General features: G+C 42.1%; 1 protein-coding gene across 1 annotated transcript in view; it reads left to right on the forward strand.

Moving 5' to 3' along the window:
• LOC137378594 (BTB/POZ domain-containing protein KCTD19-like) overlaps window positions 1-20,046 on the forward strand; it is a 121,405-nt gene that overhangs the window by 26,239 nt on the left and 75,120 nt on the right. The window contains exons 5-8 of the mRNA XM_068048895.1: window positions 4,251-4,382; window positions 5,612-5,834; window positions 17,809-17,961; window positions 18,125-18,233. Of these exons, the coding sequence (XP_067904996.1) occupies window positions 4,251-4,382; window positions 5,612-5,834; window positions 17,809-17,961; window positions 18,125-18,233 (617 nt within the window). The remainder of the gene's footprint in view (window positions 1-4,250; window positions 4,383-5,611; window positions 5,835-17,808; window positions 17,962-18,124; window positions 18,234-20,046) is intronic.

The following is a 20,046-nucleotide window of genomic DNA, read 5'->3' on the forward strand; positions in this document are numbered from 1 at the left end:
CCCGATATAAAGGTATGGGTATATACTCCCCGCCAATACCATTCACTAAAACCTTGCATTCAGTGTGCTCTCTGGAAACGTTGTGCCTTTTCCCAGCAAAAGATTCTGGGTGGCTGCTGTATCCCTAACTATAACCAGCAGTTGACCTGCCTCACTTAGGGGATAGGGAGTTGCTTTTCCTTTTGACAAGAATTCCCTATAACTCTCAGGTATCTTATTCACAACCCCTGCACTCACATTGGTTTTTGTATTTGGTCTTACAGCTGTAGTCAGAGCTACAGCCTGATCTGCCGTACTCTCGGTCAGGGCCCTTTCTGTACATTGGCTTTGTGTACCCCAATAAGTTCCGTGGGTTTACCCTGCAACTTCCAGCATTCTGCACGAAGGTGTCCCACCTTGTGACAATGGTAACACTTACGGCTTGCGGACCTCACTTCCATGCTCAGCTTCTTCCTCTCTGGCCTGAGAAGGAGATCCCGGAACGTTCCCAGCTGTCCTTTCTTGTCCCCGGCTACTTGCCTTTCTTTCACCCTCCCACCTTCTATCCTTCTCAGGTTTGTGGGGGTGACGGATAAAGGTTTTGGGCTTATAAACAAGCTCACAATCATCGATTTCTGCTGGCTGTTGAAACTTTCTGGTTCTCTACATGGATTCTTACTAACAGAGGGAGTAAATTTTTAAATTCTTCCAGGAGAATTAGTTCCCTAATGTTCTCATACATGGCCTCTACCTTCAGTGCCCATATCCAACGATCAAAATTAATTTGCTTTACTCCCCTCAAATTCTATATAGGTCTGCCTGGACAATCTCTGGAGGTTCCGAAATTTCTGCCGGTAAGCTTCAGGGACCAACACATACACAACAAGAATAGCCTTTTTTGCCAACTCATAATCTGTAGAATCCTCCTTAAAAAGCATGGCATAAAGTTCATGAGCTCTGCCCATTAGCCTGCTTTGCATAAGCAGTGTCCAGCTTTCCTTTGGCCATTTCATCTGTTTGGCTTTCTTTTCAAAAGAAATTAAAAATGCCTCTACATCCCTTTCCTCAAACTTAGGGAGGGCTTGCACAAATTTAAACCGCTCTCCACTGGGTCCTGGGCTGGAATCCGATCTTTCCTCACCAGAACTTTCACTGGAGTCAGGACCACCCCTTTTTCTTGCAACTTTTTGAAATTCTAGTTCAAGTTTTTCATTGTCAAATTCTTTTTCCTGCTCAAGTTTTTTCATTTCTATTTCATTTTCTTTGTTAAGCTTAAGTTTTTCAATTTCTTGTTCCTGCTCAAGCTGCTTCATCTGTATCTGAATGTTAGCTAGTTCAACTGTACTACCCTCTGGTTTGCCGCCTCCTTCCAACTTCAAATGGTGTGCTATTACTTCAGTTATGTCTGCTTTCTCAGCTCCTGGCTTTAACTCTAACACCAACAGGTCTGCCAAATCCTTTAGTTTAACCTTGGTTAAGTTTCTCAAATCACTCAGGGATACATCCTCCTTCCCCAGAAAGGTTGCAGCAGCTGATAAAGACATTCCGGTAGAGTAAACTTTAATCTACTGCACAAGAAACCTTTTTTTTTCCTTTTCCTCTTTTCAATTATTAATACCCCACTTACAATTGTATGTTGTGGGCGTTGGGTTATCCTGCAAAGAACCCCCAATTGTAAGACTGAGGCGGGAGGTGTGCACTGTTTTTCTAGTTCCACTTCTCCACAGGTCACAACATATATTTAAATTTTTTCCCAGTTACCGATATGGTCAATCATAAACTCCATTTTTATCCCAGAATAAAATACACCAACTAGGTTTCTTTCATAAACAACAAAATGTATCAGTTTATTATAAAAGAAGTCTTGACCAGTAATGAAGCAAAGCATTAACATACAGATTGAAATATAAAAGTTCCTTTTTTACTTTAACCCCTCACGCATGCGTGTGTGTACACACACATACATCAGTTAACCAAAAAAAGAGATTTACTCTTTGGAGCTCTGTTACAAAAAGGATGCTTTGGTCAACTACTTGCTAATTCTTGAAGAGAAAAAGAGAAGATATGGAAAGATATCAGATGTCCTTTGTTTTGGTTTGGTGTTCCAAATACGCATAGATGGCTGTCACTGGGATCTTCCTAGATCAGTCCTTGTCAGGCAATGTTGAAGATCAGTTTGGGTAGGCTTTCCAGAAAAAACACAGCTACAGAGGTTTCAGACAGTTTCTTACATTTGCTTCTCACCACTTCTCAAAAAGATGGAAAACTGGCAGGCTTTTCAAAGAACTGGAACAAGCTGAGTTGGGGTTTTCTCCCTTGGCAAGCTTTCTTTAACTTTAAAAAAAAAATACTGTCTATGTCACCAACTCACTGTCCAAAGCGAAACCAAAAACAATGTCACAAGAGTCAAGCCTCCTGACCACTATAAATCTTGACCTGTCGCTTCTTTGTAAACATCTTTCCCCAAGTCAAAAAAAAAACCCTGTTGGCTAATTATTTGAAGACAGGTGCCTTCCAGTAAAGGCTAGTTTCTTGCACTCCTTGATTCTTCCAGTAACTGTCGTTTACAAGCTCAGTCCAAAAGACCTACTGATGACCTCTTTTTTAAAAAAAACAAAACATGAAGTTCCAGCATCTATGGCATCTTTTCAATTTTAACGCACACATCCTCATAACTTAACAAATAAAATGGAAGCACTTGTAACAGGATGTTGAAACTAATCTTACATCAGCGAACTTCACTTCAGGCCGAGGGTGAAACCTAGGATCTTCCTGTTTTGCATGATTCCATTCTGCTTTTATTGGATTTAATAACAGCCATTGGGGGAAGGAGAAAGCTATCTAATTTTTGTTTATCTTATTAATGTCAGACCACTCTTATGACCACTCTTCTAGCTCCCCACTCAGCTAACTCCAAGTACCCTGTCACTTTCCAGTTCCTCTCTTACCTCCACCATCGATCCTCTGCAACCTTATTTCTTTCATATGCCCCATCTGTTGCTCCTTTGATTCCCTTCTTACTCAAATTCTGATCACTAATTACCTTTCCTGACCCTATTTCATACCAATATTGTAAAAAGCTGGCTATCTAGGCAACATCCTTTTCTTTGCTCATTCATCTTCTCCAAATACTGTCCATTTCTAACCTCCCTGCTCTAGGGTACTTGAATGTGTCATAACTAATTCCATGCTGCTCTCTTTCAAAACTCCCTGTTTGAATCCTTTCAGTCTGGCTTCCACCTTGCTAACATTACTGAGACCTCTTCGTCAAAGTTGTAAACGGTGTCCTCTGTGACTGCTATGTTGGTTATCCTTCCTTGCTCTTCTCATTCTTTCAGCACGTTACATCTCATCATCCTGCTCTCAATTGTTGCCCAAAATTGAGGGACTAACTTTGTGTGGTTCTGCTCATATTTGTCTCAATGCCTCTCTAGTAACTATTTCTCTTCCTCCTCCCTCACAGATGCCTCCAGAGATCCCCAAAAATCTACCTTGTTTCTCTTTTTTCTTCCTCATCTACACACTGTCTTTTGGTGATCCAATCTGCAGGTCGACATTAATCTGTATGCTGATGAAACCCAGCTCTAGCTCTTCACACTTCCCGCAACCCACTTTTGTGTTATCGGAGTATCTCATGGATGAGTCAAGAATTTCTCCTATTGAACATTAAGACTGAAGCCATTATATTTTGGCCCCCACCTTAAACTCCATTCTTTTGCTACTGTTTCCATCCAAGCTGAATTAAGCCATGCCAAACTTTGGCATCCTGTTCAGTCCAAGTTTGAGTTTCAATGCATGCAATCTATCTATTCATCACCAGAATATTGTCTGAATGTTCTCCATTTTTTCAGTCACATGTTAATTGTATATTAATTGTGTTTAATTATATACAGGTGGTGGCATTAACTGGAGATTCACTTGTGCTCCAATAAATGGGAACATTTTGAGACTGTGGTCATTGGGTTAGGAGGTGCATGTATGTAATGTGTATCTCTGTAAATAAATTCTGTCAAAATTGGCTCCAGTCCTATCCTTCACCACCTGGCTTTCTGGAATATAACATGTTCTAGCTCTTCTACCATGGCTTATCATCTGTTACACCTTTATTGTTCTTCCTGTAAAGTGTTATGGGACATTTTCTATGTTAACGGTGCTATATAAATGCAAGTTGTACATAATATTTATATTGATAGTTATTTGATCAGTGTTGATAGTAAGTGAATCAGAATTAAATTAGAATTATAAACTTGGTTTAAAATTTAATTTTACAGCAAATTTCCTTCAGACTGGGAAACTACTTGTACCTGATAAATTTTCAGAAATAGATGTTCTTGTGACTGAGATAGAGATGCTTCAAATTCCAGAGCTCATCAAAGCTGTGAAATTGTTTCGGATGGAAATAGGTGAGTCAACAAGAGTTAAAAGCGTACCCAAAGGAACTTTTAATAATTTATCAAATCTATAGAAAAGAAACCTGTCAAACATGTTCGAAGAAACAATTTAGGGGCTATTGGATTACATAGCTATGCATTTTATACATGGGGAAACTTGGAATAGCATTGCTATGTTCATATAAAATTTGTAGATTGTTTCTATTGAGAATTGCTGATCATTTAACGGTGACAGCTAACAGGATTAATCATGTGCAATTTACTTTGGCTTAGTTTAAAAATATTACCAGAACTGAAACTTAATGATAGCATCAGTTGACAAATTATTAAACCCATTGAAATATCTACCCTAAAGTTGTGCTAATGAGGGTGGAAAACATATAAACATAAGAAATAAAACATACGAAAAGAGTAAGCGTCAGCAATTCAGTGTTGGTGCTGCACTGACTAAGCAGTGGTGTTACATTATTCTCTGTTATTATAATTTTAAAGAACCATAACCACATTAGTTGTGGTTTAGATTGAGTCAGAGTCATAGGGTTTTACAGCACAGAAACAGGCCCTTCGACCCATCGTGTCTGTGCTGGCCATCAAGCACCCAACTATTCTAGTCCCATTTTCCAGCACTTGGCCCGTAGCCTTGTGTGATATAGTTTAGTTTAGTTTAGTTTAAAACTAAACTAGTTTTCAAGTGCTCATCTAAATACTTCTTAAATGATATTTGTGTTAACCTAAATATATCTACTCATCGTTTTGAACCCAACGTTTGTAATGGGTGGATGTAGCCACTATTATTTTAATTTTTTTAAACTAGTACTTTCAAGGGATAATTTTGTAAATAAAATCCTGTACAGTATCTAAGATGCCATTAGTGTTTGAAAAAAGGCTTGTGTTCATGTCTCAAACCATTTTACATAGCTAACAAAGTACTTTTGAAGCATAGTTACTGTTGTAATGTAGGAAACATTACAGTGTAATGAATGGTTATTGTGAATTTTGGGAATCAGGATATGATGTAAGGTTTGTATATAATAAAAAAAAAAGGAGTGGAGTAGATTTTGAACTGGCCACCTACGTGTTAAAATAGCATTTAAAGATCAAAATGGAAATGAAACTTGGGCACAGATCTACAATGGCAATTTTATGCCTGGATGGAAAGTTGAAAATCTACCCTAATATGTTTTGTGGCCGCTTGCAGTCATTAATTATGTGAATTAATTTTCACCTTTCTCTTATTATAGGTGGTAGTTCCAAAGATGTCTCCATCCCTGGCAGTTCTATACATCATTCCGAGGAGGGTTGTAATTCTGTATGTGGTTCGGCAGATAAACCATTATATGTCCTTGTCCTGGAATTATTAGTGAAATACCCAGATTCAGCACTAGGGCAGCTTTGCATTGAGAGCAGTCTTGATGGGATGAAGCTATATATTTTTGGCAATGGCGTTCTTTTTAAGCATGTCAGGTGCTTATATTAGGTTTACTGTTAATTACATTTCATTCTAATTGCCTGCAGAGGCCAAATGCATTTGCTGTCTAAAATTATGTTTGCATAAATTTATCACATACTGAAGTTATTTTTATAAAGTTGACATTTTCAACTAATTTTAATCACCTCATTTTTGATCATCTATTATAGCAGTGTATCTCATATATTCATTAAGTGCATATAACAAGTTTTTCTTCAGGTAATTATGAACAGTCCTGAAAACACTGCACAAAAAATCCTTGACTTTCTCAATGCTAACATTTACCCTGTCCAAACAATTTTGGAATTATTAAAACTTCCTACAGCTAGTATCTTAGTAACAGTAATAGTTTCAGGTAGGAGAAGACCTATGGTCCACCTAACCATAGTATTCCCCTGGTGCATTTCTAGTAACCCTGAATTCCATTTGTAGACCTGATTCTGTCTTGTTCTTCTTTGAAACATATTGTCTTCTGTTCTACCGCCTATGCTGGTAATCTCTTCCACATACCATCCTTACAGTAAAAAGATTTCTCCAGTATTTCCTTTTCTCTTTGGTCCTTAATTTGTAAATATGGCCCCTTGTGCTTAAACTCTGTACATGGCTGAAAAGTTTACTTGGATTCAATGGAGGTGAAATTGGTTTTACGCCAGCAGCATGAAACCGGCTCAAAGTGAATTGGCAGTCGATTTTTTTAACATGCCAGTTTATATTATTGCCAAGATTTTTAGTTTCAAACCAAGTAAAAGGACAGTGAGACTAGGAAACAAGCTTCCAAAAAGAGTTTGAACTGTTCTTTTGAATTTCAGCAGCAAGAATATTGGGTGAGGTGATTAATCGGCTGCCGATTCACAAGTCTGTTTCGTGCTGCTGGCGTGGACCAATTTCACCTCTAAATTTATCCGAATCTTTCATAATTTTAAATATTTCTAACATAGCCCTTCTCAGTCTTCTCTTTTCCTCAGACATCATTCCCTGAAGTTCTGGGATCAAACATGCTGCACCTCTGAGTACCTCCTCCAGTAATGTTTTTGGAATAAGGAGATCAAAATTGCACATGGTACTTTAGATGTGGTCTCACTGGAGCCAAATATAGTTTAAAAATTACTTCTGTGGTTTATATTTATATCCTTAGCTATGTATCCCAACATTCTGCTTTGTTTTAACAGTCTGGGAACATTGTGTTGATGATTTTAGTGATGCATCCACTAAAACTCCAAGATCTCTTTCCTTCTCTGATACCTCAAGTATGTTCCCATTAACACATAATCCAAACCAACCTTTCCACTACCAAATCTCATTGCCTTACATTTCCCTGTATTAAATTGCATCTTCCATTTCACTGCCCAATGATAGAACTTGTGAAGATTCTTTTTCATTTGTGCACATGGATACTCATCATTTGTCACTGCTCTCAATTTGTGTAATTTGAAAATTTGGCCACTTTGGACGCAATGCCTTCCTCTAAATCATTTATAAGAATTATAAATCACAGCAGAGCCAATGCTGTACTTTGTGGCACTCTACTGGTAACTGGATGCCAATTCGATAACTGCCCATACACTATTACCTATTGTCTACCAATCAGACTATATATGTGATTTACTAATGTTTCAAAATACCTGCTTAATTTTCAAACATTTGTGAAGAACGCAAAATCTCTACCGCTTCCTCCCCTACTGAATATTTCAATGTTAATATGATTCAGTCATCTTTCTTAACTAAGCCTGAAGGAATTTTAAAGTGCTCAAGTCACTTTATCCATCTTGCTCTTTCTGCCAGTTTACTGAAATCCAGCTTATTTGGTGGATGGAACAAAGCCAATTCACTTTAAATAAAAAAAAATCTTTGTAGTCCTTGGCAGTGAGAATCGGCTTTAGTGCCCAGATTTTTGGTGCTATGAGTATTGTTTGCACTTCTGGTGCGAGCCATGCTGGATGCCATTTTGGCGAGGGTGTTTGGTGCGTGCAGGGAACATCCGCCGGAAGTATGCAGAATAGGCAGATCTTTGATGTCAGTGGTGACATCTTGGAGTGTACGGCTGAACATGCTTTCAGCAGAAGAAACCCACCGCACCCCTGCACCAGTGCTATTTAAAGGAATCATCAACTATTTATAGGCTAGTTGCTAATTGATTTCTGCTGGCTGTTGCTGTGATTGTGGAAGTGTTTGGTGATTTCTAGAGTTGTTTCAAGTTGCCAAAGTCTACAGAGGGTTGTGTGACACGCACTGAAGGACATTGTTCTGGCATCAAGGATTCTGCAGAAACCACTTGCTTCCAGACATCGGTGCAGTAGTATGCATATCCCTTGGCCTGCACCTTGACGGAGAATGAGCAGAGGGGACTCCGAGCAAGACAAGCTGCTGGAAGAGGGAGTGGGAGGAGGAGGGGAAGAAGGATTCCTAGCGGAGACCATATCCATCTAGGGTGTTCAGGAAGCAATTCTCCTGCCTGGACCTCAGCGAGAAACGGTGTGTCAGACCTCTGTGCTTCAGTAAGCATATCCTCACTGAAATCTGCTGCAGCAACAATTGCAATCTCAGAGCAGGACAAGGACAGCAGTGGATGTGAAGGTTGCCATGGCCTTGAACTTTTTGCATTGGGCTCCTTCCAGGCTGGAGTAGGTGATATGTGCAACATTTCCTGGTTTGCTGTCCACTGTTGCATAAGAGAGGTCATTGAGGCTCTGTTTTCCAACTGAGCTGAGCGCACAAGTCCTGCCTTCACGCTGAGGACACCCTTCATTTTGTTGTGTGTCACTACCACTGTACTAAATGGAATAGATGCAGAACAGATCTACCAGCTTAAAACTGGGCATCTATGGGGCATTGTGAGCCATCAGCAGTCGCATAATTGAATTGAACCATGATCAGTAACCTCATGGCCCAGCATATCCTTCACTCTATCATTACAATCCAGCCAGAGGACCAAGCCTAGTTCAATGAGGCAAGCATGCCAGATGCTGCACCAGGCATACCTAATAATGAGGAGCCAACCTGATGAAGCTATAACACAGGACGATATGCATGCTAGACAGTGGAGCAGCATGCAATAGAGTTAAGTGATCTCTCAACCAGTGGATCAGATCAAAGCTCTGCATGCCTGCCATGTCCAGTCATGAGTGGTAGTGGAAAATTAAACAATTGAACAACTGACTGGAAGAGGAGACTCCGCAAACATCCCCATTCTCAATGATGGCAGAGCCCAGCATATCAGTGCAAAAGACAAGGTAGAAGTATTTGCAAACATCTTCAGCCGGAAGTACCAAGTGAATGATCCATCTTGGTCTCTCCCTGAGGTCCTCAGTATCACAGATACCAGTTTCAGCCAATTTGATTCACTCCACATGACATCAAGGAACGGCTGAAGGCACTGGATACAGCAAAGACGATGTATGGGCCCTGACAACTTCCTGGCTGTAGTACTGAAGACCTGTGAACCATAACTAGCCATGCCCCCTAGCCAAACTGTTCCAGTACAACTACAACACTGACATCTACCCTATAATTTGGAAAATTGTCCAAGTATTCCCTGTGCAAAGAAGCAGGATAAATCCAATCCAGCCAATTACTGCCCCATCAGCAAAATGATGGAAAGTGTTGTCGATAGTGCTATCAAGCGGCACTTAGTCAACAATACCCTGCTCATCGATGCTCAGTTAGGTTCTGCCAGAGCCACTCGGCTCCAGACCTCATTATGCCCTTGATCCAAACATGAATGAAAGAGCTGAAGTGAGAGTGACTGCCCTTGACATCAAAGCAGCATTTGACCGAATGTGGCATCAAGGAGCCCTAGCAAAATTGAAATCAATGGGAAATGGAGGGGAAGACTCTGCACTGGTTGGTGTCGTACCTAACCGCAATCATCTCAGCCCCAGGACATTGCTGCGGTCCCTCAGGGTAGTAACCTAAGCTCAACCATCCTTAGCTGCTTCATCAGTGACCTTCCCTCCATTATAAGGTCAGAAGTGGGCATGTTCACTGATGATTACACAGTGTTCAGTACCATTCAGAACTCCTCAGATACTGAAGCAGTCTGCATTGCATGCAGCAAGACCTGGACAACATTCAGGCTTGAGCTGATGAGTAGCAAGTAACATTTGTGCCAGGCAATGACCATCTCCTACAAGAGAGAATTTAACCATCTCCCCATGATATTCAATGGTATTTCCATCACTGAAACCCCCACCATCAACATCTGATGGGTTTTCATTGATCAGAAACTTAACTAGACCAGTTATATAAATACTGTGGCTGCAAGGGCAGGTCAGAAGCTGGGAATTCTGCAATGAGTAACTCACCTCCTGACACCCCAAAGCCTGTCCACCATCTACAAGGCACAAGTCAGAAGTGTGATGAAATGCTCTCCACTGTCTGAAAGAGTGTATCTCCAATGACGTTCAAGAAGCTCGACATCATCCAGGACAAGAAACCTGCTTGATTGGCATCCCACCCACCACCTTAAACGTTCACTCGCTCTACCACCAACTGACAGTGGCAGCAGTTTGTACCATTTACACAGCCAGCGATGCCCACATCACATAAATGAATTTTAAAAAAAGAGCAGGGATCGTGACATGAAATTAACATGCATCCATTGCTTCTGATGCAAGTAGTACACCAACTTAGTGCAGCATGCTAAATTGCATGATTGCTGCATGCAACCAGCACTGAATGTGCTGATGAGTAGCAAGTAACATTTGCGCCACACAGATGCCAGGCAATGACCATCTCCTACAAGAGAGAATTTAACCATCTCCCCATGATATTCAGTGGTATTTCCATCACTGAAACCCCCACCATCAACATCTGATGGGTTTTCATTGATCAGGTTGCATGCCTCAGCAAGGGTCCCAAGTTTATGCAAGGCTAGCACCACTTAAAGCTTGCCTGTACCTCTTTAAAGTGGTGGTGTGTTCTGGCTGGAGCAGGTGCTGGAGCTGTTTGTGGAAGTGAGTCTGAGTAGGAGGAATTGTGCATTAAGGCACAACAGGGGAGAAAGCATACTCCAAGATTCTCTGACCGGCACTGGACATCTTGCTGAAGGAGGTGTAGAGGAGAGATGCGATCTATCAACCGGAGGCCAGGAGGCCCTCTAGACAACCTTTGCGAGGCAGTGGGACAGGGAGCCATGGTGGTCAATGCCCTGAGGACCTGGATGCTGCAAAAAGTTCAATGACCTCACATAAGGAACCAAATCACTGAATGTACCTTCAAATGCCATACCCCATTAGCTTCACACACTGCTCAATGTACCACAGCCCCGTCACTCATTTATCAACAATCTATCATGATACATACCCAACATTCATAGCTTCACCTCATATTCAACACACTTAGCACTGCTGCAAGCCTCACACCCACATCTCACAGCTTGCACACACTGTCAGCTGTTTAACCATGTCAGCTACATCACCCAAGCAGATGGTAACACATTCACTGACACATTTCCCTCTATCTTGCAGGACGAGTTGCCACATAGCCAAATGCAGCAGGAGCTAACTGGCAGGGGACCAGCATAGTTGCATGCCCTTAGCCCATGGAGGAGACACTGGCCATCATCATTGGAGCAACTATGGCTGAGGACGTGGCCAGCAACTGGGGTGAAACCACTGAAGAAGACAGTATCCCATAACTAATCTCCTCATAATCCACTTCCCCATCTCATAATCTCTTCTGATTTACAAGTTGCAGATGTGTAAGCATGCACCTCTTGCTCCGCCACTCCTCTCACAGCTCTACTCTTGTGCCTTTGTCCTTTCAGATACCCAAGATGTGCAACCTGACCAGGTAATGGTGGAAGAGCAGTAAGACAGTGATGAAGAGAAACACTCACTTGTTCTAGACACACACAGCTATCAACTCTGATACTGACACCGCGTAATTTAGAGGACAGCTAGAGGCAGGATCTGCATGTGGTGAGACACTGGACAGGGGACAAGGGTAGCTCAGGTGTCAGCTCGCCAGAAAGCAAGGTCACAGATGAGTTCTGCTGCAAAGGGTTCATATGAGCAATTTGATGGGATGGGCTACAGAATAAGGCTGATAGATATGCACAATGAAATGCTTGTTGCATTGGCAGGCTTGCCCGAAAGCTTGCGGGCAATATCAAAAAGCATGGAGGAGTCCGGCACAAACTTTGGCGCAGATCTTGGAGTCCATACTTTCTAGTGTGGAAGTGGGAAGGTAAGTTTCAGTATAAAGTACTTACCTCGCGATTCGGCAGCTTCTTTTTGATCAGCGGTAGCAGTGAGAGTGCGAGCCAGGGGGCAGCTGGGAAGGCAAGTTTCAGTATAAAGTACTTACCCAGCGATTCGGCAGCTTCTTTTTGATCAGCGGTAGCAGTGAGACTGCGAGCCAGGGGGCAGGTAGGAAGGTAAGTTTCAGTATAAAGTACTTACCTAGCGATTCGGCGGCAGCTTTTTGAACAGCGGTAGCAGTGAGAGTGCAAGTCAGGGGGCAGCTGGGAAGGTAAGTTTCAGTATAAAGTACTTGCCTCGTGATTCGGCAGCTTCAGCAGGGTGGGGAAAAAAAACTGAAAAAGTGACGTCATAGGAAAGCTGTGACCTGATTGGCTGGTAGTGAATCTATACCGAATTTGAAAATAAAACTGATAAAAATTGATTAAAACACTAATTAACTAATTCATAAGTAGAGTAACTAAACCAGAGGTAGGAGATTACTGTATTTAGACAGCATTTAATATTTATTGTAGAAATCTAGCACTAGGGACCACATAGTGAAGTGTATCATAATTTAGTAAGGATTTAATAAGTATTTATTTTATATCAATTAACTAATTAGTGATAGAAATGACAGTTAGAGGGGTGAAGTGCTTCACCTGTGAGATGTGGGAAGTCCGTGACGCTTCCAGCGTTCCGGGCGACTACATCTGCAGGAAGTGTACCCAGTTGCAGCTCCTCACGGACCGCATGGATCGGTTGGAACGGCAACTGGATGCACGTAGGAGCATGCAGGTGGCGGAAAGCGTCATAGACAGGAGTTTTAGAGAAGTGGTTACACCCAAAGTGCAGGCAGATAGATGGGTGACCGCTAGAAGGGGCAGGCAGTCAGTGCAGGAATCCCCTGTGGCTATCCCCCTCTCTAACAAGTATACCGTTTTGGATACTGTTGGGGGGGATGGCCTATCAGGGGAAAACAACAGCAGCCAGAGCAGTGGCACCACGGTTGGCACTGTTGTTCAGCAGGGAGGGACAAAGCGCAGAAGAGCAATAGTTATAGGGGACTCTATAGCCAGGGGCACAGATAGGCGCTTCTGTGGACGTGAAAGAGACTCCAGGAAGGTATGTTGCCTCCCTGGTGCCAGGGTCAAGGATGTCTCTGAACGGACAGAGGGCATTCTGAAGGGGGAGGGTGAACAGCCAGAGGTTGTGGTACACATTGGTACCAATGACATAGGCAGGAAGAGTGATGAGGTCCTGCAGGGGGAGTTTAGGGAGTTAGGTAGTAAACTAAAAAAACAGGACCTCTAGGGTTGTAATCTCTGGATTACTCCCTGTGCCACATGCCAGTGAGGCTAGAAATAGGAAGATAGTGCAGCTAGACACGTGGCTGAGCAGCTGGTGTAGAAGGGAGGGTTTCAGATATCTGGACCATTGGGCTCTCCTCAGGGACAGATGGGACCTATACAAGTAGGACGGGTTGCATCTAAACTGGAAGGGCACTAATATCCTGGCTGCAAGGTTTGCTAGCGTCACTCGGGAGGGTTTAAACTAGTGTGGCGGGAGGGTGGGAACCAGAGCAGTAGGACAGCTAGTGAAGTAAATGAGGAGGACATAGTAAATAAGGCCAGTAGGACTAAGGAAGAGCAGGCAGGGAGATGTTGTTGAGCACAGCGGGACTGGTGGTCTGAAGTGCATTTGTTTCAATGCAAGACGTATAACAGGTAAGGCAGATGAACTTAGAGCTTGGATTAGTACTTGGAACTATGATGTTGTTGCTATTACAGAGACTTGGTTGAGGGAAGGGCAGGATTGGCAGCTAAATGTTCCAGGCTTTAGAAGCTTCAGGCGGGATAGAGGGGGATGTAAAAGGGGTGGGGGAGTTGTATTACTGGTTAAGGAGAATATCACAGCTGTACTGCGGGAGGACACCTCGGAGGGGTCATGCAGCGAGGCAATATGGGTGGAGCTCAGGAATAGGAAGGGTGCAGTCACGATGTTGGGGATTTACTACAGGCCTCCCAACAGCCAGCGGGAGGTAGAGGAGCAGATATGTAGACAGATTTTGGAAAGATGTAAAGGTAACAGGGTTGTAGTGGTGGGTGATTTTAACTTCCCCAATATTGACTGGGACTCACTTAGTGCTAGGGGCTTGGATGGTGCAGAATTTGTGAGGAGCATCCAGCAGGGCTTCTTGAAACAATACGTAGATAGTCCAACTAGGGATGGGGCCATTCTGGACCTGGTATTGGGGAATGAGCCCGGCCAGGTGGTCGAAGTTTCAGTGGGGGAGCATTTCGGGAGCAGTGACCATAATTCCATAAGTTTTAAGGTACTTGTGGATAAGGATAAGAGTAGTCCTCGGGTGAAGGTGCTAAATTGGGGGAAGGCTAATTATAACAATATTAGGCAGGAACTGAAGAATTTAGATTGGGGGTGGCTGTTTGAGGGTAAATCAACATCTGACATGTGGGAGTCTTTCAAACGTCAGCTGATTAGAATCCAGGACCAGCATGTTCCTGTGAGGAAGAAAGACAAGTTTGGCAAGTTTCGGGAAGCTTGGATAACACGGGATATTGTGAGCCTAGTCAAAAAGAAAAAGGAAGCATTTGTAAGGGCTGGAAGGCTAGGAACAGATGAAGCACTTGAGGAATATAAAGACAGTAGGAAGGAACTTAAGCAAGGAGTTAAGAGGGCTAAAAGGGGTCATGAAAAGTCATTGGCAAACAGGATTAAGGAAAATCCCAAGGCTTTTTATACATATATAAAGAGCAAGAGGGTAACCAGGGAAAGGGTTGGCCCACTCAAGGACAGAGATGGGAATCTATGTGTGGAGCCAGAGGAAATGGGCGAGGTGCTAAATGAGTACTTTGCATCAGTATTCACCAAGGAGAAGGACTTGGTGGATGATGAGCCTCGGGAAGGGCGTGCAGATAGTCTCAGTCATCTCATTATCAAAAAGGAGGAGGTGTTGGGTGTCTTGCAAAGCATTAAGGTAGATAAGTCCCCAGGGCCTGACGGGATCTACCCTAGAATACTGGGGGAGGCAAGGGAAGAAATTGCTGGGGTCTTGACAGAAATCTTTGCATCCTCATTGGCTACAGGTGAGGTCCCAGAGGACTGGATAATAGCCAATGTTGTTCCTTTGTTTAAGAAGGGTGGCAAGGATAATCCAGGAAATTATAGGCCGGTGAGCCTTACGTCAGTGATAGGGAAACTGTTAGAGAGGATTTTTCGGGACAGGATTTACTCCCATTTGGAAACAAACGAACTTATTAGCGAGAGACAGCATGCCCTTGTTCCATGTGGTAGAGGTTGCGGGTTTGGAATGTGCTGTTGAAGGAGCCTTGGCGAGTTGCTGCTGTATATCCTATAGGTGTGCTGGTGGTGGAGGGAGTGAATGTGGTAGATGGGTTGCCAGTCAAGCAGGCAGCTTTGTCTTGGATGGTGTTGAGCTTCTTGAGTATTGTTTGAGCTGCATTCATTCAGGCAAGCAGGGAACATTTAAGTTTATACATATTTCTTCACATTGCTGCAATGTACCGTTACGGCCAGGTAAGCAATGTCTTGGGGTCTTTTGCTATCTTTACCTGGGTCTTATTGTAACTGGGTTTAATTTTTAAACACACCTGTGTTTTGAGCTCCCCTTTGTGTGAATCCTTGTTCACAGTTTCCAATTATAAGGCAAAGAACTGAACGCCAACAGTCTTTCTTTGGTTTAAAGCAGAAAGATGAAATTTATTAAACCTTAAACTTAAACTCTAATACGGTTCCCGATTATGGATATACGATGCGCTTACGCTAGCGTGCACATGCGATATAAACATGCAAAATAGGGACAGAAAAGATAAGTAGAACAGTTTGAGGCAATATCTTGTTACTGTTTCTCGAGCTCGCTGTAGTCCTTGATTGAAGTTATCGTCTTTTGTTTCCTTGGGGCCCAGTAATCATCATAAAACTTTGTTCAAGTGGCAAACCTTTATCTCTTTGAGTTTCATGTGTTTTCACAAGATTCAGTTCTGTGGGAAGAGATGAAGGCAGGCATAGGAGATCTTCAGTCCATGAGCACATGGCGTTCTGCCTTCAGATCCCTTTGGGAGTTCAAATTTTTTAAAAAACTCCCAGGTTGCCCTGCAGGTTAGTCATGTGACTAGTTCCTTATATGGAAAAGTCTCTTCACATCTTTTGGTGGCGGTTCAAATTTCTCTGCCACAGCCAGTTAGCCATGTGACTAAAACTGGTCTGACCACTTCTGTGTATTGGAGAAGCAACTGCTGGATCCCCTTTGTTTCAACATCCCCTTTGTTTCAACATTGTCTGTTACCATGGAAATGTCTTTCCGGTCAGGGCTTGCAATTTTAAATTTTTTAATGTTCATGTAGCGAAATAATGTGTGCCTCAGTTTTGGCAGGTGGGGTTTGCCTGACAGTGCCGATGGGTATGCTATTTTAGATGTAGGGTATGCGTTATTCTTAAATAACTCAAAGGCCATTATGAAGCTCATTTACATTAGTCACTTGTGGAATGTTCCAATTGCAATTAAGGTATTGGGCTCGAAATTTGATTACACTCAAATTGGGGTCTGATCCCAGTGCAGTGAATGCTATACGCACCTAATGAGGATGGTGGCAGGACCACAAGAAATTGGTTTACTGGCCTCATTCATTACCAGTTACAGTCCTACAGCCAGCTCACCAGTCACAGTGCAGCAACAAGATCGACCAGTTGGAACGCTGGATGAGGTCCTTGGGAGAGTACTGAGTGGAGCACAATCGGAAGTGGGGGTACACAGTAGTCAGCTGTGGCCTGCCCATTTATTGTAGAGCCAGCCTGCACAATAAGTAAATATGTTAAAACTTTCCTTTTGGGTGGTTGTCTCTAGCAGCCCCTTTAAGGACCACTGGTTTGGCTGCTAAGCGCCTGAAGAAATTGACCACAGAATGCATGGTGCAAGCTGTATCCTTAACAATCAAATTTCACAAAGGGGGCATGAAACAGGCATTACGCCCCTGATTTTCATATGCAAATGGCTGAACATCATTTTTAGGTGCAGAATGAGCATGCTAATGCTGACTGGCCCATTGGACCCTTAGGTCTATAAATTTCTAGGCCATTGTTTGTTCTTTTAAATTTAAGCATGAATGCCAAGATGTTATTAAAATATATATCTCTAGTTAAATTTTCTGATAGGACGTCTGGTTAGAGATTAGTTATTTCAGATGTGATTGGGTACTTTTCCTAATCCTGCTCCTGTGCATTAACTCTCCTGATTATCCTCCACCCCATGCTCCCCCAAGGAGAACTCGGCCAGCATCTGAACTGGTCAACCTTGTTCCACTGTGACTGGCGAGCTGGCTCTGGGCTGCGACTGGTAATGAATGAGGCTGGCAAATCTGTTTGTCGTGGTCCTGCCTCTGTCCTCATTGTGTCTGTGCAACATGCACTGCATTGGGATCACACCCCAATTCGAGTGCCATCAAACTTCTTGGCCAATGTTCCAACCATAATTTTAACATTCCACAAGTGACTAATGCAAACAAGATCACAGTCTCAGGAAGTGGATGGTTCAAAACGTCATGTTCCTGTAATTTTATTAGTAGATTATAAATTTCAAGGAAATATTATTTTTCTTTACCAGATGATTGATGATTCATTCATACTGAATTACGGTTTGGAGTATAGTGATTATAAATTAGATATTTAAATTGTTGCTGTTTTCTTTCTTATTTGCTTTTACTTTAAGTTTGTTGACCTAACTGGAAGAGGTTGACATTATTTATGTCTTCAGAAGCTGGTTAGGGACATGCCGTCTACCGTTGACTGAAGACGTATCTCAGATGTGTGCAGTTTGTGTATTTCTGGACCGACATGACAGTCTGTACCAGCCTGTAAAGGATGCCATGCGACTTTACTTACAAAAAAGAAAAAGAAAGACACTTGAATCAAGCTTTAACATAAGTAAGTTGGTTTAAAATGCAGTGTTTCTTTCATATAACAGTGATATTGAAGCAGGCAAATGTTGCTGTTAATGTACTCATTCAAATAAATAATTTTCTAACTGCAGTACTTCATAACTTAAAATTGATGGTGTATTTTAAAGGTACTTTGGATGACAGTTGGACTGCTGATGTAGATAGCCACACTCTTCATCAGATTGTGAAAGTTTATGTGGGAAACTATTGGTATGCCACTTATCTGAATACCTTCTTAAAGGTATGTTAGTCTATTTTTGTACTATCAGTCTTGTGTATCAGCTGTTCACTGGCACATATCCGAACCCTATCAATATTATTAACAAATAATAAATAGCTAAGTTACAATTATTGATGTTTTTTGGAGGTATAATCAGTTTATTACTAGCATTATTGCCATAAAAATGGTTGCAGCAGAAAAATTTACTGTTATTTAGATATCCAAGCTGGTCATTGTTTTCATTGTCAGTTTCAAAGTTGATTTTTCATTTTGATATTGTCACGCTCGTGGGAAGTGCAGCAATGGAACTACAAAATAAACCGAAGAGTTATATAAAAAAAAAAATCTAACAATTTAAAAAGACTGGTACACTTGTTTTCAACAAGATGAAGGAAAAAGTCACATGACACATACCCTCTCCTGCACTGAAATATACATCCATATCTGCCAGAACTGAAACTCATTAACCCCGTCTGTATTGAAATTAAGCAGCTTATCACGTGGATGTGAGCTATCCAGAAAGTGAACTAAAATAAAGGCATTAGCAGATGGTCTGACTCCAGCTACAATCACAACAATAAGGTGTGCACATTCCTCATCTTATCAAAATGGGCTGAGATCAGAAGGCATTGTATAGCCCCTCAGGAACTGAAAGCCTAATGTCATATGGGCAAAACTATCACTTTATGAATTTACCTTTTAAAAGTAACCTTTTTGGAGAACGAAGGGAATCATCAGTCATCAAGACATCAGAACATCGGTCTGGGATCTCTAGCCACAGAGAGAACATCGAAAGCCATCTTTAATCCAGCACAAAGCTGAGAGAGATCAATTCCAGCTAAGACAGTTGATCCCTGCTGAGACGAGCTGGCAACCAACTGTAGCAGCGAAATAAGAAAGTGCCTATTGACCAACTCCTCCACCTGTGAAAGTTGAACTAAGGGATACCAGCACCATCTTCGACCTGAAATGTTGACTGTCAGGAGACTTTAGCAACCCTGCAAGGGCAAGGCAACCAGCAAAAGGGTCTGAAAATTTAAAATTTACCTGCCAAGAGAATCCCACAGGTTTTTTTCCTGAGTCTTTTCAATGTTTCTTGTAAAAGCTATCAATGTTTACACCATTTTTCCAAGGTTTCCCACAGCTTTTCTGCCAAACTAACAGTGGATATGCAGAAGAACTCCTGTGGAAATTCGCCCCCTCTATTTTCAACGCTACTAAATGTAAATCCCAGTTTTTCTGGTCCTATTTTCTTCCCAAAATCCCTACTTACCTGAAGATGCTACTGTATGTTTAATTATAGGTCCACAGGCACATACCCTCTGGTATCTCATCCAAGTAAGCCCACCCAGATTATCTGGATTTGCTAGGAATTAAACATGAGTATCATGGACACTGCTAAGAACAAGCTGGGAGAAAAATCATAGGGAATTCTCAAAGAATACTAAATGTTGAATCATATTTATCTTATCAGCTTTTCATTAATTTCATCCACTCCTGGAGGCTCCATTGTCCAGCTGGTATTTGAAGGCCAAAGTAACATGCTGTTTCTTATTTTCCACTGGCTGAGGTAAACTGCTTGCTCTATTGTAAATGATTTTTGAGTAGCTCAGTCCTTAAAGCAATTGAGGGTGAAATTGGACTTCTGCAATAGTGAGAATGTGGAACTTGTTACCACATGGAGTATTTGAGGCAAGTAATACAGATGCATTTAAGGGAAGGCTAGGTAAGTATATAAGGGAGAAGGGAATAGAGGGTTATGCTGATAGAGTTAGAGGAGAAAGAATGGAGGAGGCTCAAGTGGAACATAAATGCTTGCATGGACTGATTAGGC

Source organism: Heterodontus francisci, chromosome 17 (genome assembly GCF_036365525.1).
Source record: "Heterodontus francisci isolate sHetFra1 chromosome 17, sHetFra1.hap1, whole genome shotgun sequence".
Lineage (NCBI taxonomy): Eukaryota > Metazoa > Chordata > Chondrichthyes > Heterodontiformes > Heterodontidae > Heterodontus > Heterodontus francisci.